Source organism: Chroicocephalus ridibundus, chromosome 9 (assembly GCF_963924245.1).
Source record: "Chroicocephalus ridibundus chromosome 9, bChrRid1.1, whole genome shotgun sequence".
Classification (NCBI taxonomy): Eukaryota; Metazoa; Chordata; class Aves; order Charadriiformes; family Laridae; genus Chroicocephalus; species Chroicocephalus ridibundus.
This window is the reverse complement of record NC_086292.1, coordinates 5337309-5362426: the sequence shown is the minus strand read 5'-3', so window position 1 is coordinate 5362426 and position 25118 is coordinate 5337309. Positions and strand designations below refer to the sequence as shown.

The following is a 25118-nucleotide window of genomic DNA, read 5'->3' as shown; positions in this document are numbered from 1 at the left end:
GACCTCGATGACAGTCTTCCATCCCATATGTCGGGCCGTTGTGATAGCAGTGGGTGAGTGGTTTCCCGTTCAGACTTTAGCTAACCGAAACAAAGACATTCCTCCCCCTCTACTCCCTTCCCGGGGAAGCTGTTGGAAAGGATTTGCCCCTTTTCAGATGGAGAAGTAGAAATGTGGGGCCGTTAATGATTTACCCAAAGCCACGCAGCAACTCTCTTACAGACCTTAGAACTGAAATCTCCTTAGACCTGTGAGCTGGCCTTGTAACTAAGCTGCCTCTCCTGCAAGGCGTGTTACGTGTGTCTGTGTGTTTGGAGAGGGTGGTGGCAGCGGAAATAAATCTCTCTTTACAGCTGTTGCGTGGTTGGTGCTTGGGTTTTTTTTTTTTATCAGTTCAGATTGCAGTTGTCCCCTGGCTTCTGAAGAACTCGGTGTTTTAGCACTGCCTTTCCATTTACTGCACTGCAGTTTTGTTCACTGCCCCCTTGCACGTCTTTATAGAGATGCTGTTCAGACCTGCGCCATCGAACCTGGCTGTTTCAGCTGGGAGGGGGCTGCGTGCCGGACGTGCTCCCTGAACCTACACGAGTCTGTAGGACAAAAAAGCTTCACAGAGACAAGCTGTGCTTGTTCCAAACCAGAGATGCTGTCCTTGTCTGAAAGGCTGCTGGATTTGGAGATGCTGCCGGCATTGCCGGAGGGACGTGGGAGGGAGCAGGAGAACAGCAGGACTGATTTTTTTTTTTTTCATAGAAATGACCTGATATTTGCTTTTTGCATTTAGCCCTGCTGAGCAGTTTTTCAAGCGTAGCCCCTACCGAATTGGGGGAGTCTATTGGAAGGCAAAGTACGTGGAATATACTGATGAGAGCTTCCGTGAGGAAAAGCCACGATCAGAAGAAGAGAAACACCTTGGGATACTCGGTAGGAATCATCCAGCAAGACAAATCCTCTTTCGGTGCCGGTGAGAATGATGCTGGTGTCGGGGGTACCAGCCAGCTGTAACCATCCTCTCGTTTCGTGGCGCTGGGAGCGGCACAGAGGAGGTGTTTCATAGCGGTTACATCCAAGAGCAAGCAGGACAGACTGAGGATGTGGAATGGTAGAATAGCCAGAATCACTTTCCTGCCAGGGCAGGCCTCAGAGGTTAGTAGTAAGGGCTGAGGGTCACGGTATAGTATTTGTAACTAGAGCTAAACAGGTCATGGAAATAGCCCCTGGTTGTGTTTTTGACTGAGCATCTTCAAGGTGTGCTACAAACCCTGCTTTCTCCCAGAAAGCTTCCTTTCTCAAGTGGGTGCTCTCTCTGTTACAGCCAAGTAACAGTGAGGGTGGTGAAGAAACACGAGAGAAGAAAATAAGGAGTCTGCGGGGGCAAATGAAGGCTGAGAGTACACGGTAGAAGCACATAGGTGTGGTCCAATTTACTGCATCAGCAGTGACTAACGAGCTAATGACACCAGAAGTCAGCGACGGCAATCCCAGCAGGGGCCAGAGAAGGAAAGAGCACGTGGAGTGAAATACAGAGCTGGGAGTGGAGAGACTAGTGAAGAGAGGCAAAAGAGCAGCTGAATAGAAGTGAAATAGTGGAGTTATACACGGGGGGGATGCAGCGTAACTGTCAGGAGCTGACAGGGTCTTGCTAGACCTTGGAAACCAGGGGTGGGGAAAAAAGGGTTGGCATGACCAGCAACAACCACATTGCTGTAGAAAGACAAGTGACTGAGGGAAAACTCGGATATATATGACTCTGTAGAAAGATATTACAGGTATTTTTCTACTGGTAAACTAAAACCACTGAAGGATTAATTGATGAAAATTCCTGATCAGATAAACAAGTGGTATCTGCTGGGGGACCCGAGCATGTGGAGGCACATGGAGATGCGCACATCGAGGCTGGGTCTCTGCTGGGCAGGAGCCTGGTTTTCCTGGTGCCCTCCTGTGGCTGGCAGGAGTGGTCTGTGGACCCAGGGGTCTGCAGGCTGGTGGGAGCCGATAGCCATATTAAGGACTCATGGTTTCGGTCTATCTGGCTGGGGCTGTGGCTCACAGAGAGAGTGCACCTTGCACTTCTCTACACACCAGGCCTCAGGCCCAAGGCACCCATCTTAGAAGGCAGAGGGGGCCATATGTAGATGAGCAAGAGACGTGGGCCTTTCCTGAGGGCATTTCAGCACACTTGGCCATTTTGTTACTCTGTCTGCGAAGGCCTGAAACCTCTTCTCTGCAGACCCAAAATTCTTTCAGATAGTTCTTGTCAGCCCCCTGCTCCTGCTTTCAGGGCCAAATGGCCTTAGGTAGTGCTGACATGTTGGGTCATCCACCCTTCTTCATCTTCTGCTCCCTTCAGCCTGGGTGAAAGGTGGCCCTGGCTTCTTCGGTTTGCTTGGTCACCTGGGGAATTGCTCCGTTGCTGACATTCTCTGCTGTTTGTGTAGGTCCAGTGATCAAAGCTGAAGTTGGAGACACCATCCTGGTGACGTTCATTAACAAAGCCTCCTGGCCTTTCAGCATCCAGCCTCACGGAGTGTCCTATGGGAAGGAGTGGGAAGGGATGCAGTACCATGATGGTTTGTGGCTCCCTTTTCTCGAGTGATTTGGTGCTAACGCTGGTGGTGGAACTCCACAGCCCATACCTCCTCTGTGCTGAGGAGTTTCTGCAGCCAGGAAAGACTGAATGTCCTACTGGGTGGAAGCCAGCCTGGTCCTCCAAGCTTGTCTGAGGCCTCACTTAAAGACTTTCCACTGAACTGGTGCCCAGGGAGGGTACCAGAGGATGTACAGTTCCACAGGGGCTGTTTTTCAGATGAAGATTGTAAACCAAAGCTCAGACCACTTCTAGCTGTTTGAGACACCGTGAGCAGAGGAGTGTTCCTAGTATGCTCCAGCCTAGATAACCACATGCTTTCAATTATCTCTGCTTTATTTCCCATCACTGTGTCCATCTCTGCCATGGCACCAGTGGGATTTTAGGAGAATTTAACGGTACTGAGAGCAGCTCCTTGTGTTCCTTGTAAATACACCCGCATGACACCTCAGAGATGCTGTGTATTAGTGATATGAATGCAGTGAAGCCCAGTGTGAATGTAGCTGGTGAGAAGATGTAACCGAGCTTGTACAGGGACCTTGGGAATAACTGTGCCAATCTCTGTTTTAAAGGTCTGTTCCAGAACGGGGTTTCTGTTGCGCCACTGCACAACTTTACGTACCGCTGGACCGTGCCGAAGCACGTCGGGCCCACGTCCAGCGACCCTCCCTGCCTGACCTGGATGTACAGCTCGGCTGCGAATCCCGTCAAAGACCCTAGTTCGGGATTAGTTGGACCTCTGGTCATCTGCAAGCCAGGCACTTTGGATGACAACAACAAACAGGTAAAAGGGGATTTCCTACCACGTGCTTACCAGGTTGTTTCCTTGTAGAGAAAGGAAGCATCAGCAAAACATTAAGGAACATAATGAAAAAAATTGGATTTTTTTTCAATTGGGATTTGGATGCCCCATCCCTGGAGGTGTTCAAGGCCAGGCTGGACGGGGCTTGGAGCAACCTGGTCTGGTGGGAGGTGTCCCTGCCCATGGCAGGAGTTTGGAACTAGATGATTTTTAAGGTCCCTTCCAGCTCGAACCATTCTATGAAAATAAATGTAGTCGCACAACAGTGCGAGTTCAGGAGAATTGAATCAAAGCCATGAGGCAGGCTGACATCGGGACAGCTGGTGTGTGGGTCCCACATAGGAATTACTAGTGTTTGGGGTTCCCAAGGGCTGTCCTTGAAATGGCTTCTGGGCACTGCTTTAATATTCAGATACACTTGTCTGAACAGCTGTACCTTGGACGTGACTCGATAGGTTTGTCCTGAGACTTGCGTAGCAGGCTGCTTTCAGAGGCACGTGGAATATTCATTGCAGTCTCGGAAACATTGAAAAGACACTTTCACTTATAGGTGGTTTGCTTGAGTGATACAATGCTTTGAGGTTTGGGTGACCTTCATTTCTTCTGCAAGATCAGTTAATTTTCAAGCAGAGCTGGCTACAAAAAAGCCTGTGAAAATCCGTGTCAGTCTTTATGCTTTTGATGAAAGAGAAGTGAAATCTGAAGGGCGACCAGAACTTCCTCTTGGAATTTCACTCGGGGAGAGTCTAGTCACGGCAGTAAATTAATATACTGGGGAAATGCCAGACACGTTAGCAGAGCCTTATTGTGAGAAAAACAGCCTACTGCCATCCTTGCCTACCTTGCGGTGCAGATCAGGCACGGGCTGACAAGCCTGAAAACAGCTGCCACGAGAGTCTCCCTAGAGGGGTTTGCTTTCTCTCTGCTTTCCGTGGTGGCAAGATGTGGCTAAATTGGGAGTGGAGGAGAGGTCGGTCTGTTTACACAGGGTGGAAATGTGAATCTTCTGAGCAGAGGATCATGAAGGAGCTGTGATCATGATAAAACACTTGCAGGTGTCGAAAGAGTGTAAACAAAACAGACAGACTTGTTTGGAAAGGTAGGACAGGGAAAAATCACCTGGGGCAGCAATTCTGGCTCCACAATCTTAGGCAACCCTTTAATCAATCCTTAATTGGGAGAGGTGCACGGCCGGTCTTCCTGCACCCCTGTGCCGCAGACTGGGAATCGTGTAGCCCTCTCTGCAGGGCATCTTCTTGGGTACCGCTGAGGAAGCCGACAGCAAAATGAGAATCTGGACAACACTGGGGATGCCCTTTTAAGGGGGAAGCACACCGTGCTTGGGAATGCATTTCTTAGAACGAACACTTTCAAGGATTTAGGGTAACAAAAAAAAAAAATAAATCCCCAATCCAAGCCTGTGGTAGGAGAAAGGAGGAGTGGAGCGTAGTCGTCATCACCATCGAGGGCTGGGCTCTGATCTCAGGTCTGATTTGGACAGGTGGTGAAACCTACACCTGAATGTAAGGGTGGTGGGGGAAGGAGGCAATGACTTCGTAGCCTTGGCTGGATTTTGATCCCTTGTGTGGAATATCATGGAAAAAACACAAGTGGTGCCTCTCGTGGAATAAAAGAGGAACATTCAACATGAGTAAAGGGACAGAGCCCTGGCCTTCAGTGAGCCAAGTTTTTGAGTTAAAAGGGAACATGAGTCAGGCAAAACAGCTTTAACTGTAAGGATAGTTAATTGGTGCGTTTTGAAAATTAACAGCCATCATTATGGTTATATCTTAGAAAGGGATCGACAAAGAGTTTTACCTTCTCTTCAGCGTGTTTGATGAGAACCTCAGCTGGTATTTAAATGCAAACATAAAGTACTACTTGAGAACGGAAGAGACTTCTGTGAATAAGGATGAAGGCTTCGAGGAATCCAACAGGATGCATGGTATGGCCTGATGCTGTTCCGCAGGCGGCGGCAATGAACCTGCAAAACACGGGGGTGGTGTTCGACGAAAGACGGAGCTGGGAGGCTGGAGTAGCTGTGTTGTGTTGGCCTGACATCAAGCGAGCGGGTGGGACATGGGACAAGAAGCACGGCTCCCTCTTGGGAAGTGTGTCCTGGGCATATTTGTAGGTGAATTAAAGCAAATTACACTTCTGCTGGCAGGCCTGCCCTGTCAAAGTGTATGTGCAAAATGAATCTCGTAGCTGGTACCTACCCGCAGAGAGCTGATTGTTTTCTCCTTTGCAGCCATCAATGGACTTATGTTTGGTAACTTGCCTGGGCTGAATGTGTGTGAAGGAGACAATGTGTCCTGGCACCTTCTGGGCTTGGGCAGTGAAGCAGATGTGCATGGAGCTGTGTTTCAAGGCAACACCGTGCAGATAAACGGGATGCGGAGAGATTCAGCCAATCTGTTCCCCCACACATTTGCTACTGCTTTCATGCAACCCGATAACGAGGGTAAGTGCCTGCACATCTAACTTAGCAGCGGGAAAAGTCTCCTGGTGTTGTATTTTGTCCTGTGGCTGATTCTTTAGCACAGTGTAAACTCTTCCAGTGGGAGCTGTGCTTTAGATCCTGTTCGGTCCCATTTTTGAGGCCACAGCTCCTGCCTTTGCATCTGATTCTGGGGAATAACAAGAGATCCAGGATCTTGTCCCGTGTTGTCCCAGACTGATTCTCTATAGGCTGCCACTTCCTATTAAATGTTTGTAGTAACAGCCCCGATGCACATTGCTGCCTGTGACCCACAGAAACATGCAAACACGTTGGTCAGAATAAAATAGCAGAGAGTTGCCGGACCTTAACTCCCCTGTCCATGGCTTGCGGAGTTTCACGTTTGTGACAGACCCCAGTCTTCCCCGTTTGCGGGACAGGCACACAATACTGTGTCTCATTCATACAACGTGACGGCCTCAGCTGCCAGTTGTCTCCTCCCCTCTGGCATTCACAGGCTAGATCTTTTACTTAACCAGCCTCTCAGCAGTCGTAGCACAGCTATGTCGCTTTATTCGTTTCTGATAAGCTGGTTATTGTGTAAGAAAGCCTCCTGAGATGATTTTTATGTAGGACTTTGTTGTGACATTCCTGCTGGGTTTCTCTAACAACCTCTTTTAATCTCGGCCTATGGCAACCAAGCTCCCTAAACAAACACCCAGATACACACATACCAATGTCAAGCACGTCACAAGCTCTGCATGGGAAGCAGCTGTTTCCTGGGACCTTTAAAAGTAGCTGATTTCCTTGTTTGTGCTGCCTCCCTCAGGGATTTTTGAGATATACTGCCAGACGAGCAATCATTACCAGGCTGGGATGAGGGAACACTACTCCGTTTCCAAGTGCGGAGGAAAAAGGGATCCTGCTCCTGCCGCGCAGTACAAAGGGGTGCGGACATACTACATCGTGGCAGAGGAGGTGGTGTGGGACTACGCGCCTGACCGGAGCTGGGAGAGGGAACGGCACAGCCATTCTGCAGAGAGGTAGAGCCCTTCTTCTGGGGAAGCCTTTGGCAAAGTTTCTCAGTAGACCTTGGTGAAGCCTCTTGGGTATCTTGGCCATCTTGCGACAGGGTGCGTACGCCACTGCTGGTGGTGCTGCTGATGGGAGCTGCAGCCCCCCACGTCACTGTGCCCACCTTTGCAGCCAAAGCAGGTCTCTGGGAAACCCATCCAACTGTTGAACCCCCTGCCACAAGTTAGCTGTTTATTCCCGGTGAGCTTTTTGGTATCTCAGCACTCATTCTGCATTTCTCAGCTACGCCGATGTATTTTTGAGCAACGAGAATGGACTGCTCGGTTCCAGGTACAAGAAAGCTGTTTATAGGGAGTACACCGATGGGACTTTCCAGACCCCCAAGGCCAGGATAAATGGTGATGAACACCTAGGGATATTAGGTAAGGATACGTGCGGAGGGTACACTTAATCATACAGCGATGGGACTTGGACTCTAGAACCTTGGTGGATAAGGACTGTAATCTGAAGGCCTCCTAGATATTTAGGCATCTCCTGTGTACGCAAGTGAGGAGAAATTCAGACTGTCTCCCAGCCAGGTCTGCCAGCTTTGGAGAGAGCAGTAAAGAGGGTCCTGAATGCAGGTTGCAGTAGAGAAGACTGGGTTCTCCTGCCTGCCTTTGCGTCAACTTGTGTTTCATTTTTCTCACTTGCGTTTCTCTGACTATAGAACAGATATTCTAGACTGACTTCTAGAGAGCAGTCTGAAAGAGGTAGGTGAAAATCTGTAGCTGTGAGGGAAATGCTTTTGAGGCAAAAGCAGACAGACCTTGGGAAGTAGGGAAGCGCGTTACAATGACCGATGGAAGTCTGTGGAGACACAGCTCTGTGTTATGAACCCAGGACTATAAGTGGTGCCAGAGCAGCAAGGCTGAGGCAGTATATGCCATTCAGAGTTGGCTGCAGCTCTGATTTGTGACACTGGCAGGCCAAACTGAATATTACCACATTTTTTTGAAACCAGCAGCAAGACATGATCAAGGCATTGTGAAACTTAGTATAGCAGTATTCAGAAATCAAGCCTTAGTTGTACTGGGCACAGTTAAAACACGTAACAACCTTCATTTCTCTCATTGTCAAACTTGCAGTCTGGTTTTTAAAGACTTACTGGGACTGACCCCCAATTCTCTCTTTGGGAGGTAGAGATAAGGTAGAGAAGAGGCAGGGGAACGAACATCATAAATATTATAAGGGAATATCTCTGGGGAGATGATGATGAGAGAGGGGTGGGAATATCCTCAGGAGCTACGTTGACAGTTTTTGCTAGTCTCAGAGTACATTCTTCCTACCTCAAGGTCCTTTTCTGTGGGCGGAAGTGGGAGATATTCTCAACATCGTGTTTAAGAACAACGCCACACGACCCTACTCCGTTCATGCACACGGGGTGCTGGAAAGGAAGACAGGGCAGCCGCAAGTAGCAAACCCTGGTAAGTCACTGCTCTCCAGGTGTGTTCCTGTATGGGCTTATGAATCTAACTTTAGCCTATAGCTGGACTGGTTTCCTTAAGGAGGCTTAGATATACTTATTTTCTTATGGTAGAGAACTGGAACTGAACAATAACTGGTGTTTCAGGTTCACACTGCAGTTCTAGTGATATCACCAGGGAATGGCGGCCCTGGGAGTTCATAGCCTGCTCCGACTACTAGGATAACAGAATCACAGAATGGTTTGGGTTGGAAGGGACCTTAAAGATCATCCAGTTCCAACCCTCCACCCTGGGCAGGGACACCTCCCACCAGACCAGGTTGCTCAAAGCCTCATCCAGCCTGGCCTTGAACCCCTCCAGTCATTGACAACTTCCCTGGGCAACCTGTTCCAGTGCCTCCCCACCCTTACCATAAAGAATTTATTCCTGAAAAGAATTTCTTCCTGAAACTTTTCTGTGTGCGGCCTTACCAGACGTGTGGTTTGTCTGGAGAAAGGTGATGGTGGTTCACAGCTCAGTCAGTCCCTGGTAGCCCTGGGCTGATGGCCCATGATGGCGGAAGCCTGCCTCTGTTCTTTAGGACCTGTACTTTTTGTGATGTGCGTGATAGTATGAAAGTAGCATGAAATAGAAGAAATGCATAATTGCTTGCCAGGACGCTGACTGAAATCACCCATTTGTTTCATGGTCCAGATGCCAATTTGTATATTTTTTGGTCCCCTTCAATTTACGCAGGCTGTCTAAGCAAGAAACAGGTTTTCAGTTGGGATCTGTCTTTCTCAAATGTATTGCTAATATGCAAAGTAGTAATTTTAAAAAGGAATTTGAATGAACATAAATATACTTCAAAATGAGGAAAGATCTTCTCAAGCTCCGTCTGTACTGAAGAGAGGTGGAATTTCCTTGGTCAGGTCCAGTCTCAAAGGCAGTAGATAAGACAGAGTTGTGCTGATGCCAGGTACTGTGTGCATCCTGAGACCCCTCTGCTTGGCTTGGGAGAGGGGAACTTCCATCCGGCTTTTCAGTGTTTGGGGAAGGAAGATGCAATGTCCAACAAAATCAGAATTGAATTTGCACTTGGGGGACAGGATCTTCTCTCTGTTTTCTTTTAAGAAGCTTTGCATGCTCAGCAAGCTGGTGAGTGGGTGTATCACACTGATGTTAATGGTGCTTCTCTGTCACTCAGGTGACATTGTGACATACCAGTGGGAAGTTCCTGAGAGATCTGGTCCAGGGCCAAATGATTCAGCCTGTGTTCCTTGGATCTACTACTCCATGGTGGACCCAGTAAAGGTAAAATAGAAGTTAGAACCAGAAAAGCCCAGTTATAGTAATTTTTCACCCCCTCTAGAAAACAATATGAGCTGGGTACAACTTAGAGGTTGGCCCAGCTGAGAGGCAGAAGAACCACCTGGTGACATATCCAGCATTCTCCTGGGAGAATAAATCCTCCAAGTGTGTTCTGATGTTTGTCCTTGCTTTTTCCTAACACAAACCTTCATAAAACAATTCCACTGTCTTCTTGACACTGACCTTCCTTTGGTTATTTGCAGAATATGAGAACATCTCCCACTAAGTCATGGTTTCTATTAAAGAGAGCCATAGGGCTAATCTAGAAAGGCAGAAATTGTCCAAAATTAGGCCCCATGGATAAAGCAGGAAGACTTGAGCATTGCTAGGATCAGTTGTGACAGCGCTGATTTCACAGGGAAACAACCTGGAGGATCCTGTAATAAACCATCACATTCAACCCGGAGATCATTGCCTTTTTATCTCAAGTTGCAGCTGTTTTTGCAGCCACAGAGTGGAGAATATTTTGATACCGTTCATATTTATGGCTTTTGGATTTGCATTCATAAGAGCACGTATAGTCTCTGTTCTTGTGCTTTGGTAGCTGATTTTCACCAACGAGAGTACTTACACAGCAGCACGTTTGCTTTAAGTGGGGTCATGCAGGGAACAGAAAATGTGGTTGCTGAAAGGCAAAGAACTGCATACAAAAGAGAGGCAGAGAAGATCCTTGCCTCAGAGGGTTTTTTTTTCTCCTTCATTCTGATTAGGATGTGTACAGTGGGCTGATCGGACCCCTGAAGATCTGCCGGAGAGGGGCCCTGCAGCCTGATGGGACCAGGAAGGATGTGAAAAGGGAGTTTGCTCTGCTGTTCCTGGTTTTTGATGAAAATCAGTCCTGGTACTTGAAGGAGAATGTGGAACGTTACAGTAAGGGAAATCCCAAGGAGATGAACCTGCTGGATGCCAAATTTTTGGAAAGCAACAAAATGCATGGTAATGCCTGTTAAGCACCTGAGCACCCATTACTATCTAGGCAAAGTTGAGGTTGACCCTACGACCTCTGTAAGTGGTCAGCCACCCAGAACCCAAGAGCCTGACTCCTAGTGAATGCCCTCATCCTTTTCCACTGTCAGTGGCACAAACAGAATTAAACTGTCTGTTGTTCTCAATATTGCAGCACATCTATGGCACCCATCTTTGATCTACAGTGAAGGGTAATCGTTACGGCTGTCCCTGTCAGGAGGCAAAGATATGGGCCAGAGAAGTTAATCTCTGATGTGTCGAGTGACTTGGGCCAGGAAACAAAATCAAATGTGAAATTAACTTGTCAGACTAATTCTGTTCTGTTCGTCTTGGCACCATTCGAATATGTTAGATTTCAAATTGATTGACTGAGCTATGTGGCTGCAATACATGGCTCAGTTGTTTTAGCTGATTACCAAAACGCGATTTCTACCATAGTAGGGTGAACACATTTTTTAAATTAACATGTTATGATAGTTTTTCTCCCTATTATATATGGGTCTATTTAAAGTATTCTTAGCAAAACAAGTCCCTTGGCAGTTGTGGAGATAAGAATAGTGAGGAGTTGCGTTATGTGTACTGTCTTTAGTACTGTTTTAGTGCAGGTGATATAAGGAATCTCCAAATACACATGTCCGTTATTATAATTGTTAACCCAATATTATAGCTAGCAAAAGCAACGCACTGAAGTTGGATGCTTGTTTTGGGGTACAGAAAGTGCCTCTGGCAGACCTGGGAGTAAAACACTGGTGTTCCTGCCCTCAGATCATGTCTCTTTCTGTTTCATTCCCTCCGTTGTCATCTGAGCATTCAGTTCGCTCACTGTTTTGGTCCCTTTCCTGCAAAGCAATAGTCCTTCTGGCTGTGCTAATTATGAAATGAAGTCCTGCCATTTTACAAGGGATCAGCATGTAATGTGTACAGCCAGCACGAGACACAGAATGACCGGCTTGTCTGTTGGCAGGGTCTGCCTGTTTTCATTGTTCAGATATATGTGTATATAGATATATAAATGTATTTCCTTATGACTGGACTAAGGTGGCCGTTTTTACACATCTTGACTTCTAGAAACAACCGCCTCTGCTGGCTGACTGCAGGTTTTCAGCAAGAGGTAGTTCTTGAGGTTTATTTGAGCTGAGCTACAGCATGGCCTTGGATGCAAGTCACTTTACTTTTCCTATCTGTTAACAGATAGGAAAAGTAGTGAGCTGGAAGAGAGACTGCCAAACTTCTGAGAAGTCATACGGAAGACACTAACTGCTGATGCACTGGTTGCTGTATGAGCTTTATAACATCTAACTTGCCCTGCATGTTCTTCCTCTGCGATGATTCGGCATCTTTGCCGTTTCAATAACAGCCTCTTCTGTTCTCTCTGTATGTTATTTACTGCACAGCCATCAATGGGAGGCTCTATGCGAACTTGCCTGGGCTGACCATGTTCCAGGGTGAGTGGGTGAACTGGTACCTGCTGGGAATGGGTCAGGAGATTGATGTCCACACGGTCCATTTTCATGCTGAGACCTTCATATATAAGGTAAGAATATCCTGCTGATGATAAAGCAGAGACTGACCACCAATGTTGCTTTTGCTTGACTCTGGTGGACTCGAACTTCTTGAATGACTTCACAGCAACTTCACCCCGCTAGGAAAGGGGGGTGATTTTACACATCCAAACCTGACTCACTGGGCCTCTGTGTTGTGCCAATGTGTCTAAGTAACCCTTCTTAGGGTTAGGCATTACCAGATTGTTTTGGCTTTCCCAGCTACAGCCCTGGAGCTGCTCTTTGAAATCTTTTTTTTTTTTTTTTTTTGAGCTTTTAAAAACTAGTAGCACTGAAAGGGTCTCCAGTGACACTGTAATGAGAATTTTCTTTCTGAAACGATGCACAGAGCTCTGCACGCTAACAGCCTCCCTTCCCTTTGACAGAATGGCAAAAGCTACAGAGCAGATGTTGTGGATCTGTTCCCTGGGACTTTTGAAATGGTGGAGATGTTGGTTGGGAACCCTGGGACGTGGCTGCTTCACTGTCACGTGTCTGATCATATTCATGCTGGTATGGAGATACTCTTCACAGTCTTGCCCAGACCAGGTAGGGAGTTATCACTGATTCTTACTGTCAAACATCTAACGGCACTTTCTATTACCACTGCTAAATTTTGAGTGTTTGCATCACGCTTGCAACTCTTCCATACCATCAACAGCCAGTTAATTGAGCAGATAATTAGTTAAGTACTATTAATTTAAGATGTTCCGTTTGAATATGGTAATACTTGCAGGTGGAATTAATAACAAATTGGTTTCTGGGGTCTACATTGCCTAGGTTGTTGTTATGAGTTTTATTTTAGCTTGTGTCCGAGAATCAGTGTTGAGCCATCAACTAGTAATTATTCTTACTAAGAATATTACCTGTAATCTAAATGCACATGCTAAAGCTTCTCATTTCACCAGGAAAACACTGGAAGGTGCTCAAAGGTGAGTGACACTCTGTGCTAGGTTTGGCTGCGATGGAGTTAATTTTCTTCATAGAGTCATAGAATGGTTTGGGTTGGAAGGGACCTTAAAGATCATCCAGTTCCACCCCCCTGCCCTGGGCAGGGACACCTCCCACCAGACCAGGCTGCTCCAAGCCTCATCCAGCCTGGCCTTGAACGCCTCCAGGGATAAGCAGCCCATATGGTGCTGTGTTTTAGATTTATTACCAAAACAGAGTTGATAACACACCGATGTTTTAGCTATGGGTGAGCAGTGCTTGCAGAATGTCAAGGTCTTCTGTTTCTCACTCAGTAGGCTGGGGCATACAAGAGGCAGGGGAGGGACACAGCCAGGACAGCTGACCTGAACTGACCAAGGGACATGCCATGTAACATCAAGTTCAGCAATAAAAACAGGGGAGAGTTTTTTCCAAAGTGGCTGTTGCTCAGGGACAGGCTGTGCGTCAGTCTGCTGGTGGCGAGTGATTGCTTTTTGCATCGGTTGGGGTTTTTTCCCCCCTTACTTATTAAATTACCATTATCTCAAGCCACAAGTATGGTTTTCCTCACTTTCGCCCTTCCTATTCCATCCCCGATCCCACTGTGGGGTGAGCAAGTGACCCTACCAGCCGGGGTCAGCCCACCGCACCCTCGGAGACTTTGATTTTGCTCTTCTTTCGAAGGCCAAAAAGGGTTGTGCAGTGGCAGGAGCGGGTCTGCTTTTGAAGCAGGTAATACAAAACCTCTCTTGGTGTGATACGGAGAGGGAAAGCACTGACGGGAGAAAAGAAAACCTGCGAGCCCTGGAAAACCATGCTGCTTCTGGATCTGATCCTTGCCAAACGTGCCGTGTACTTGACTCTTTATCTGTTCAGCCCAACGCTTTCTCACCCGCTTTTTTGTTTCCTTTCAGAGCCAGCGCTTCAAGTCGTAAACTACAGTACAGGTATGGTTTATGTTGCATTCCTAAATAGCGTCTGTGTGCGTGAGGCAGAGGAGGGAGGGAGATCTCTGATCAGCACCGAGACTTAAATCTGCAGGAGGAGAAGGGAGGAGCACGAACACCACCTACAGCCGCTCCTCTGTCAGGCCGGGCAGCGTGTCAGTCGGGGGCCTGGCCGCCGGTGGATAACAGGGAGGGTTCCGGGTTGGCTTGTTTATCTGTCCTCCAAATGTCTGTGCTCTGATGATAAAAATAAGGAAGTTGGGCTTGTTAGGCTTGTTGACCATGTTAGGTGAAAAAGTTTAGTGGCCTCGTGTCCTGTTGTGCTTGCGACGTATGGACCCGTCTCCAAAGGAGAGGGCAAGCTTAGAAACTGGCAGAGATTCAAAGGGTTTTAAAGGAGGGTGGTTGCAAAGGAAATGATTTTTCTTATCCCTTTTAATCAAAACCCAGGGGGCGCCTTAGATTAGTTGTCCTCCCTCCTTGGACTGTTAATGGCTGCGTGCGTGGTGTAGGGAATTTTGACATTCACCATTACTAGCTGAAGGGACCGAGTCAGCATGCAAACAAGCACATCTGCCTTCTGCTCTGTTTTTCCCCCCAAGAAAAGAGCCTGAGCACATGCCCTGGGTCTTTCAGGTATTTTAAAGAACAGATATGAGAAGACAATTGGTTGAGCAGCACCAGGGAGTAGTAGATAAGGTCCCTTTAAAATTTTCTGGAAGGCTGAATAGTTAATGGTAGTGATTTATTTCCCTAATTTTTCATCTTTCTCCATAACTCCATTTTTCATCTGCTGGGAGTAAATCCAGCTGAGCTGATTTCAGAGCCAGCTCAGCCCAGCTGAAAATACAGCCGTCTACCTACAACTCTTCAGTCTTTCTCTACTGATATTTCAGTCCTTTCCTTCCCGACAATGTTTTACTCACTCCAAATGGGTCTAAGGAAGAGGAGTAGGAAACCTGTCAGAGCAGTAGTGCCAACATTAAATAATTTTATTTTTATACCATATTCAGGCATCAACCTGTGTATGCTCACCAGGCAAAAACCTTCGTCGACAGTTGTTACCTGTGCAAATAGCCACTTTTCTCAAAAGGTTGCCGCTACCTTTGAGTGGAAGCGTAAGAGAGCTCAGGCTCTTAAGTGACTTGCCGCTGGCATGACTGCGCAAGTGCACTCTGGAAAGTGGTGGTTGGGATAACAGCCGTGTGCGTGGGGAGCTTGGAGCAGGCTGGGGAAATCGCAGCAGCCCCAGCCTGGGCTCACGTTCTCATCTCCATTCTTTTGTGCCCAGCCACTGACTCCCCACACAAACTCAGCTCACCTGCCCCGTGAGCGGGGACGGCGATGGTTAGCTGATTGGGCTGAATAGCTGTGAAACACGGTGAGGTGCTGGGATGGAGTGGATCAGGGAAAGGAGCATTCATTCTCTGTGTAACCTCAGGGATGAGGGTCAGTTGGACTGATGGTGACCGGCTCTCCTTTGACTTGTTTTGATTGTGTTGGGTCTTTCTTTTGCTCCTTTTTTTTTTTTTATATTTCTTGGAACCATTCAGTTGTGGTGTTTCTGGCTCTCATGGGAACTATCTTTTTTTGTGTCTCTCAGAGTTGTCACCTGAGGATAAGGACGAGTCCGAGAGGATCAGGCTTTTTGGAGCTAAGTTGGCTCAAGGGCAGGTAGAAGCCACACTCATCGGTCTAGCCGTTGCAGGGATGATATTATTCCTGGTCGTCATCTTCCTTCTGGGAGTGGTCATCTATCTTGAGAGACAAAAGAGGTTAAGACGCAATCGGAGGTCCATCCTGGATGACGGATTCAAACTCATGTCTAAGAAGAATTCGGGATTATAAAAGCCATGTACAAACTTCAGGCTGTGTGCTTGGAGCAGAGGCAGGATTGTTGTCCACAGCAGAGATTTTGGGCCATCATTTCAATTGTTCACTGTACTTCTAGGTGAAAAGTAGGAACCCTGACCTCTTCGTATATCCTCCTCAGCACTCTGTAAAGAAAAAGTCCATCCAGGAGAGATCAAAGGATCCTTTGAACTGACTGAAGACAATTAACAAGAGCAAAAGGTCCTTCTGAAATACTCCTCTTCCCCAAGACAGAGAGGAGACACTTCCCATATTTTCTTCTCTCCAGAACAACTCCACTTGGTCTTTCTCAGCAGACTAGCTTAGGCCAGATTCCAGTCATGCTCCGTTGCCAGAGCTGAGTTGGGCATTGTCTCCCGAGAAACTGTGAGCCTTTAAACTAATTAATCTGAAGGGGGGAGATGATCTTTTCATTTTTGTGAATCAAGTAAGAATACAGAAGAGAAAATGTTAATTTAGGTTTGGATTGCTGGGGTTTTTGATGAGTAATTGGACAGATGCAAATTCAGGGCAGTACATGTCACAGCGTTCGAGAGAGCTCCACAAGGAGCATGACCGGAGCTGTGCCTCACCATCTGCCTTGCTGTGACACGTCCTTCTGCTCCCGGCACCCCAGGCAACGTGCATCCTGTGTCTTGTGCTGGGAGAAGAAGCTTTCCCAAGTGCTGCCGAGCATCCTGGAGACTTCCCAGTTCTCCGTGTCTGTGCGTGGGAAGGGCTGTCCCTCAGCCCCTCTGCAGCTCCTTGGGCAACAGGGTCCAGGATGCCGTGATGTTCTGTGGTGTGGTTTGCTCTCTCTTTCTTTCAAATACATTTTAATGAAGTTATCTCCAGAGCTGAGCTGTTGCCGTGTTACTGCTGGGAGCCAAGCCAAACCCTCAGTCCCCTGTGAGCTCCTTGGGACAGAAAAAGTCAGGGAGCGTTTCCCCCATCGTGGTGCAGCGGCAGTTTTGTCCAGGCAAATGTGGCATCAGTGAAGAAGGAGAAAGCTGAAGTGCCGGTGGAATTTAGCAGCGTGGAGAAAACGAGCCGCAGTGTTGAGGAAGTGTGGCCAGAGATAAGGGAATGCTTGCTGTAACGAGGGCTTGCGCTAAGGGGACCCTTGCCTTCTAGACAGCACAGAATCACAGACGTTAGAGGTGGAAAGGCCTGGCCTGATACATAAATGCTCCTGGAGCGTTGCTGTCTACTGAACCCTCTGTGCCTAATGACAGTGTCCATGGGGAGAGGCGCTGGGTGCTGGGGGGAGCCTGCGTGGCGCCAGGAGGGGATGGGGACACGGTGTCTCCTCTCTGGCCCTGGCTGCGCCTTTGCACTGGGGTCGGACACCTCCTGGTGCCTGCTTTCTCACTACAGCTGCCTGCCAGGAGCCAGACTGTGGGGGTGGGTGGTGTAGCCCGTGACTAACCCCAGAGCTTGGTAGCCCACCTGGCAGGCTGTGGCAGCCATCCTCCAGCGGCAGCCGTGCCCACACACATCACGGTCACGTCGCCCTGCGTGTCAAGTACCAAGCGGTTCCCTATAAAATATCTATCTTCCTGGCTCACCCACAGAAACCCGGTTACCTAAATGGATGCAGGTTAGTGCTTACATATTTCTGTCCCTGGTTTGAAATTGGAAAGGGCATAAAAGAAATCCTTTCTGGGTGGCTTTCAGAGGCAATTAAAGCAGAGCCAGCTAAATGGCTGTAATGACAAGGGACTGCTGTAGGCTATTTAGGTATAACAGCACCATTTTATTGAGAACAATAGTTATAACATACTTAATCATGCTCAATTCATATTGGGTCCCTGCATATTTCCAGCTGCCCTTTCCTTTGGCAATGGGGACAATGCTCATTAATTTCCTTTCATTACACTTCATTAAGCCTGGTGAGGAGCTGGAGGGCTGTTGAATGCTCTGAACGTGGGTATTTTTTGCTGGTTGGCAACCCCGGTTCAGCTGCTGTTGCAAACCAGAGGTTTACAAGACCACCAGTTCTGGATGAATTTTTAGAAGCTATGTCATCAGAAGTAAGAACCAAGCAGGAAACCTTAATTATTCCCCCGCCTTGGCTTATGGAAAAAGTAGATCAAAAAATGTTCTCAGCCCACACTGAGACAAAGGAGTTCTTGAAATGTATTTACTGTATTTGAGAAAGCAGAAAGGGAAGTCTCCCTTTCTTCAGTTCTTCAGCCGGTAGCCAGGGCACTGAGCTGGACGACAGCGGACTTGGGTTTCAGCGCTGGCTCCGAAGCAGAGCAGCACAGGGACTGGAGCTGGGTCTCCAGATTTGCACGCATTCCTTACACAGCAGGCTGCCGAAATGCCTCCAACTTCATGTTTTTTGGGCCAAGTGGAGCATCAGCGGCAGAGGTGTCTTTTCCAGCGTTGGTAGTTAGGATGCTCTTGAGCCCACGCTTCAGAGGCCTCAGCGGAGGGGCTGTTTTGGAGAGGGCTGTGTCCTCTGATAAGCAATTCCACCCCAGACCGAGAAAACTCAAGGGAAAGCTTTGGACAAAACAGATCGCTTTGTTAAAACTTTCTGTTGCAACAAGCTGTGAGGAGGAACGGTTTATCAGCAGCTTCAGAACTGCCGCTAATCAGAAGTTGGCTCTCCCAGTCGGTGGGCTGGGGAGGAGGAGGAGGAGGAGAGATGTTTCACAGTTCTGGTGTTGCTGAGCTGGAGCCGGTGAACAACTGTGTGTTTGCTCTGGCAGCAAGCCTTCTGTCTGAGCAGCCTACAGCATCTTGTTTGTGCTTATCCCTGATGTGATTTTTGGCTACTGAGGAGTCGCCTTCTCCAGAAGACAGCAAGGGGGGCAGGATCAGGGCCTCGCTGCTGCTGCTCCACAGGGAGACACTGGGATGGCAACAGGTCCATGCTGAGCTGAGGCAGTAGATGAAGCGAGTGCTCCTGCTGCTTTTCTGCCGGTGCAAAATAAACCAGCTCAAGGTAAAACCCTCTTCTGTAGTGGTTCCAGATAAATAGTTCACAATAACACACACTGAAAAGGATTAGAAGTGCTCACGTGATTCATTAGCGTGACTCAGCTCACGGGGACAGAAGGGTGGAAATACATGTATACATGCTTTTAGATAAGTAAATACTGCATTTAAAAATATGCTATATTTTAAATCCTTAAAAAAAAAAAGCCAAACCAACCAACAACAACAAAAGGACCAACCACAAAAATACCCCACCCCACTTCAATTCATGCTGCTAGTAAGAGTCCAGAACAGGTTTATCTTCATGGAAGAACTAGTCTCTCAGGTTTTTATATGGGATAAACATAAGAAGCAGCTAATATTTCCTATTGTATTCACTTCAGGTAGTGGGTTTTTTTTGTCTGCAGTTCTAATATTACCCTTCCTGGGCCCCAACTAGATGTGATAGAACTTTTCAGAAGTTTTACCTAGATGATCACTCACCTGTTTAAAGTTACCCACGCTCTTCCAGGCTGTCTTAGGGGGCTGCAAAGCTGAGTTACTCGTTTACGTGGCAGCAGCTGGATGTTTGCAGCAGGGCTGAGATGAAAATTCCTTTGTTAGTGCTGTCACCTTGCTCAGTAACGGGCACGACCACCACTTACATCACTTTAGCAGGTAGGCATTGTGTCCTTACTCCGTGTCAGTGCCAGGCCGGTGATAAGCTGGCATTCCTTTATACTCCCACGCGTTCTATGGATCTGAGAGATGCGCGAGTCAAAAGCAGGGTGCCTTTTGGATGTGCATATAAAATGCTGTCTTGAGGTGTGTTTTGTTTTTTTTTTTTTTTTCCCCCTCCCCCTCAAACCCCAAAAGTTAATCTCAAATTAACGTGAAGCACGCCATAAAAAAGACTAACACTGCGAATTGTCAGCAAAAGGATTTGAATGTCTTTCAGGTATAATGTAGTCTTTGGTTCTGAATTAAACGTGTGGCTTAACGTGCAAGCTTGCTTTGTAATATATAATCACCATGTGGGCTGTTTACAGTGGTTATAATTTTGTTGGCACAGCAAATTACAGGAGTGATTGTAAGTCTGGAGCTATGTGCCGATATACTGCCTGGGGAAAGGAATTCAAGCACGATGGCTGCCAAAATAAAGTGATCTGCAAGATCACAACCAGAGGATGGATCTGAGTACAAGTAAAATCTGGCCTCCAGCTTATTCCTACATGGAATATAGGAGCAAGGGCATATGCGTACACAAGGTACCAAACTTGCCAAAGCACTAGTCTCAGAAACAATTGATGAATTTAGTCACAGACTAGTCTGGCGATGTGAGAACAGCAGGACTGGGCATGTGGTTGATGAAACAGCTATTACTGGAAATTAGCATTTATGGTGTTAGAATGCAAAGACAGCCTGGTTTGGAAATCAATTGGTTTGTTAATTTGCTCCTATTTGGGGGAAAGTAAATCCATTACTCAGCAGGTGGTCTTGAGAAACTTCAGATCCTTTGGTGTTCTTGAGAGACAGGTTTCGTTCTGCATTCTTAAACCGCAGGAAGGATGAAGAGATAAAATAGTCACCTATCCCCAGTGGTGAGCCCTAGAAGAAGAGTAAGGGAGTGATTCAGTCTATTGGGGGAAGGTACGGGCAAAGATCCTGCTGCGTAAGGGACAGTTAAATAGGTGCGATGCTGCTGGCAGCGTGCCTGATGGGTGCAGGAGAGAAAAGTTCTCTGTTATTCAGTATCATCAAGAATAACAAAGAAATTATGTGTTATCTTTGTGTGCAGAAGGATGCTGATGTAGTGAGAAGTTTTGGAATCTGTCACTGTAAGGATCTTACAGAAAACCGTGCCTCTAGGACCTTCCTATCAGATCCTTATTTTTTCAGATTTAGGGGTTATTTTCTTCAAATGGAAGCTTTGACTTTACAGGTAAGCAAAGAGCCAGCCGTCTGCTTTTGGTCAGGATGACTCGCTTTGTGAGAAACAAGCAGAAGACAAATCTCAGGATGCTAGGAGAGCACAGTGCATCCCTGCCGGCCCGTGGGCTCCTTTTGCCAGAGGCTGCATCCAAAACAGCAGTTGCCGTGCCACAGGAAGGAGGTTCAGGGCGTCGTAGGGAGGTTCCTTCTCCACTTGTCAGCGTGAAATACAGAAAGGTCCTACGTCAAACACAACGTGCCCTAAGAGTCCACTGGTGTGTGCTCTTATAGCTTCAGTCACTCCAGGTTTGGTGTTTACCCATCAGTGATTTTACAGATCTCTGCTGTCGCCGCGGTTGGGAGACAGCGGGCTTAGTGATTTACGGTTAGGTTTTGAAAAGCCCACCGAAATCCAACGTGTTGAGCAAAACTGGGCCTAGGGCTAATGACTAGTCCAATTTACAGACTCTCAATTTGTTAAGCATCAAAAAACCCCCCCCCCAAAGTGTAACAGCAGCATGGGTTTTAAAACAGGTGCCTTGTTAGCTGGATCACACTTAACTGAAAGCGCTGCCGTGCTCTGGCTCGTCTAGTGGAACTCATTAGTGGTGCATTGAGCTGGAGTATTCTTCAACCTTCTTTCATCAATACTTTGTGACTACGCAATTCAGTAGGTTACAACTGGCATGTTGCCCCAGAAAGCTTCCTTTCTGCTGTTTTTTGTCAGTGCAAAAAGAAATCATTCTTTGCGGGGAGAGAAGAATGCTTCATTTAATCTGTGCTTTGGCCTAGATGTTCAACATCACGTCTGTAAATCTGTGTACGGATGCTTATGGACACATTGACGTTTTTTGTACTGGCCCAAGGTACAATATCCTATTAAAATGGTTGTGTAGCCACACAGGAGAGTCTTCATCGTCCTCTGCCAGCCCCGTGGCTGGTGGGATCTCCTGGCCTGCACGAAGGCCTTGCCCTGCTCTTCCCCGTCCAGCTCGGTGTAAAGCTGAGCAGGCAGGACCATTATACACACACACACACACACACACACACACAACACACACCAACGCACGTTTCCTGACTGAAAGGTTTTGCTTCAATAAAACTGAAACAGGCGTTCCAGCTCTCATTTCTAAAAACCTGGGGGAGATTTATGTCAAAACTCTGAGCACTCTTTCAAAAGGTGTTCACAATGGAAAACAGAAATTATCCCTTCAGTTTACACAGACGTTTTGATGGTACTGGACTGTTTCATTTGTTTTTTACAAGGTACGACTGAAACCTTAACAAAATAGATATCAATAAAGTCTTGACACAAGTTTTTCCTACTGTCTCTTACCTTTTTGTATTTCAGGAGATTTACCCATTCCCTCATGTCGTCTGAAACTTAAAGAGTAAGGATATCTATTATTAAAAATGTTAGCCGTCTAACTAAACGAGAAGGAGAAATACTGTTGTCTGTTTTCGTACCTGAAAATTGTTTAAGGAACAAATAGCTGGCTTGCTCAAGGTCAGAGAGGTAGAAAACTGGTTAGGGTGGGACTAGACCCTACAGCGACTTGATTTTGAGTTCGTTCCTTTCTGCAGCCATCGGCACAAAGCCACGGCAGCTTGCTGGGAAGTGACAAGGAACCTCGTGAAGCGAAGTTGTCCCCTGAGTGCGACGGCTGCCCCTTCCCTGTGAGCCCACGTTCCTCCCACCACCTCCCTGCCCGTCTACTCTCTGTCTAGAGACTTGGCTGCAAGTCTCGTGGCAGGATAGCTTGTGGCTCTTGGTTTTCCCTCAGCAACTTTTAGAGATCCTCATCTTGGAGGTGTTTCACGAATTAGGCTGGAAGACCCAGCCAGGATCCCTTGGTGTTGCTAATTGCCAGCCTGAGAAGCCCAGTGTGTGATGAACTACCTCTGGGCGTTGTGGTCGTGTCTCTTATGCCTTCGTTAATATTCCAGATGCGTAGCTCAGAAATGGCTCCCTCATGGGCGCTGTTCTCTTCCTAGAATGAGTGGGACCCGCAGGGTGGAGAATTTGGTGTGAAATTGCAAATTGTAGATGTAATAAATATCAGGTTTTAATGTTGCTTTATAACGAACCTTCTGGGAAATCTGTTGCTGGTGTCACGGCTGAGTTACGTGATTTCCCTTGGGTGAAGCTGCATAAAGGTTTGATAAAACCAATTGCAATGTTTCATTAGCCAACAAATTCCCAAAAGGCTGATCATCCATCATGGCATCCAGTCGCTGTCAGCAATGATTCAGGGTGTGAGACATGGCCACATCTTTGAGAAACTCAGATAAATTGCTGTCAAGGTAAGTCATCGTGTTCAAGCGTGTTAAAAGCCTGAAGACTGGTTACAAGGCTGTCGTGGTTTTGGCCAAATTGGCCAATGGCCAGTGACAGATGCTCCCCCCCAGCCTCTCGTGCACAGAGGGGAGGAGGAGAGATAAAGAGATTTATGAGTTTAGAAGAAACTAAACTACTCTAATGAAATATTAATAATAAATAAAAAGGAAAATAATGAAATAGATACAGTATATATAAAACCCCATTAAGGTCCCAGGATGACGTCACCGGCAGGCACTGGGGAAGTCCCAGACTGGACTCAGCGATGGGTGGGAACTGGATTCCACAGATGGAGTCAGGAACACACGGATTGGGATCAAAGGCAGACGAACAGACAGGGTGCTCCTCGGACGTCAGCCATGGAACAAAGAGGGTTGACCCTTTGATCCCTCAGCTTTTATACTGAGCATGGGGCAGATGGGATGGAATACCCTGGTGGTCAGTTTTGGGTCACCTGTCCTGTCTGCTCCTCCCCGCAGGTGGGACCCCTCTACGCTTTTCCGCTTCCGACCCTCCAACGGGGCAAATAACGAAATGAGCTGACCTTGGTTGTTAGAGCAATAAGTATAATCAAGAGCCTCTCTGCACACCATTCCTTGGCACAAACTGTCTTATCACTCTGAACGAACCATTTTAGACGCAACATGCTGTTAATTTCAGAGAGTTAGAAGAGGCCTAGCTAAGAAGTAAAACTACTGAACAGAAAGTTGGTTCTGTTCTACCTCAAACCCAGACAAAGGCTCACAACAGAAGCGGAGGGGTCGTGGGGAAAGGAGGCTTGAATGGTTCAGCTCAGCCATGGTAGTGCAACGGGTGGGAATGCCCAGGGGCACCAATTTAGTTAAAATAACGGTTAATGCCTACGTGCTGTAACCTAAGGTACTGGCATCTTGGAAGCTACACAAGGCTTCAGGAATAAATTGCTACTAGCTTCCTTATTTTCTAAGAATTTAAATAGAAGTAGGTGATGTTGGCATTTCATGCTGCATTACAGACAGCGATTCCATTCTTATCCACGGGAACGTCAGTATTGCTGATACAAAAACCATATCAGGATTTTGGTGGATTTTGAATAGCCAGGTGAAGCGGAACCAAGATTTAAAATTCTCCTTCCATTTTGCCCAAGGAGAACCTGACCAAACCAAACGCCTTCTCAGATTTTGCCTATCTTCCATCAGTCTTGCAAACACTAATTCACTAATCATCAAATACCTGTGTCCTGAGCCATGCAACCACTGTAGTTAGTCTGTGGTCTCTGTCAGCTCTTTAATTACACAGGTATGGTCCACTAGGACTTTCCTATTAATACTTTTCACTTAGGTTGCTTTCTACTGCATTATTTAACCGACTTTCTAAAACCCCACAGCCTCAGTACGGCTTTGTGACAGCAGCTGCTTTGTGGGTTCCATCCCTGCATGCCCACCAGGGTTTGTCTCACTGACCACCCGCCTCTCCCAGGGTCTCCTGATGCTCCACACGCTCCTCTTGAACTGGTTCTGCGAGTCATTTGTAATGTCAAGCTTTGCTGCCTCTTCTCTGTGAGTTGTGACTCTTAGAAAAAATGGCATATTTGTTTCAAAAGGGTGTTGCCATGACAATGCCACATCTGGATCTTGTAAATATTTGGGAAGTGTATATTGTTAATCGGGGGAAGACGAGACTCACCTCAGTTATGCATTAGGTGCCTATTCGTAACCGGGCACCTTCATGTAAGTGAGAGTCTGGGGTCAGAGGAGTGGATGATGGTTTTGATGGAAGAGGGCATGCACGTGTGCTCTCATGCTGTCCAGTAGGTTATGAAAGCACATGTTCAGAGAACCCAGGGGTGGTGATTTATGCCGTGAATATTGCCCAGCTCTTGAGGAACCAAGTAAATTCTGTAAAAAGAGAAACGCTTTCTGCCTACAAGACTAATTCCTGTAACAGCTCTGAAACAATGCATTCTCTCTCCCACGTCTCTAAGAGCTAAGCTCTCAAACCTTATCTAGCTGTCACTTAAATTGCA

The 25118-nt window shown here is 47.1% G+C and overlaps 1 protein-coding gene across 5 annotated transcripts in view; it reads left to right on the top strand.

Annotated features, from left to right (window-relative positions):
- The window catches only part of HEPH (hephaestin), a 32587-nt gene extending 9556 nt beyond the window's left edge, over positions 1 to 23031 (top strand). For 4 of the 5 annotated variants that reach the window (XM_063346331.1, XM_063346333.1, XM_063346332.1 and 1 more), the window contains 14 exons: positions 785 to 924; positions 2439 to 2570; positions 3160 to 3371; positions 5184 to 5334; positions 5641 to 5853; positions 6659 to 6872; positions 7147 to 7286; positions 8199 to 8330; positions 9517 to 9623; positions 10391 to 10616; positions 12041 to 12180; positions 12574 to 12736; positions 14032 to 14064; positions 15668 to 22073. In XM_063346331.1, coding sequence (XP_063202401.1) covers positions 785 to 924; positions 2439 to 2570; positions 3160 to 3371; positions 5184 to 5334; positions 5641 to 5853; positions 6659 to 6872; positions 7147 to 7286; positions 8199 to 8330; positions 9517 to 9623; positions 10391 to 10616; positions 12041 to 12180; positions 12574 to 12736; positions 14032 to 14064; positions 15668 to 15912 — 2248 coding nt within the window. In that variant the 3' untranslated portion in view covers positions 15913 to 22073. Of the gene's footprint in view, positions 1 to 784; positions 925 to 2438; positions 2571 to 3159; positions 3372 to 5183; positions 5335 to 5640; positions 5854 to 6658; positions 6873 to 7146; positions 7287 to 8198; positions 8331 to 9516; positions 9624 to 10390; positions 10617 to 12040; positions 12181 to 12573; positions 12737 to 14031; positions 14065 to 15667; positions 22074 to 22359 lie in introns of those variants that run through there. The other variant, XM_063346335.1, reaches the window with a different exon arrangement.
- Positions 23032 to 25118: the final 2087 nt, after the last annotated feature.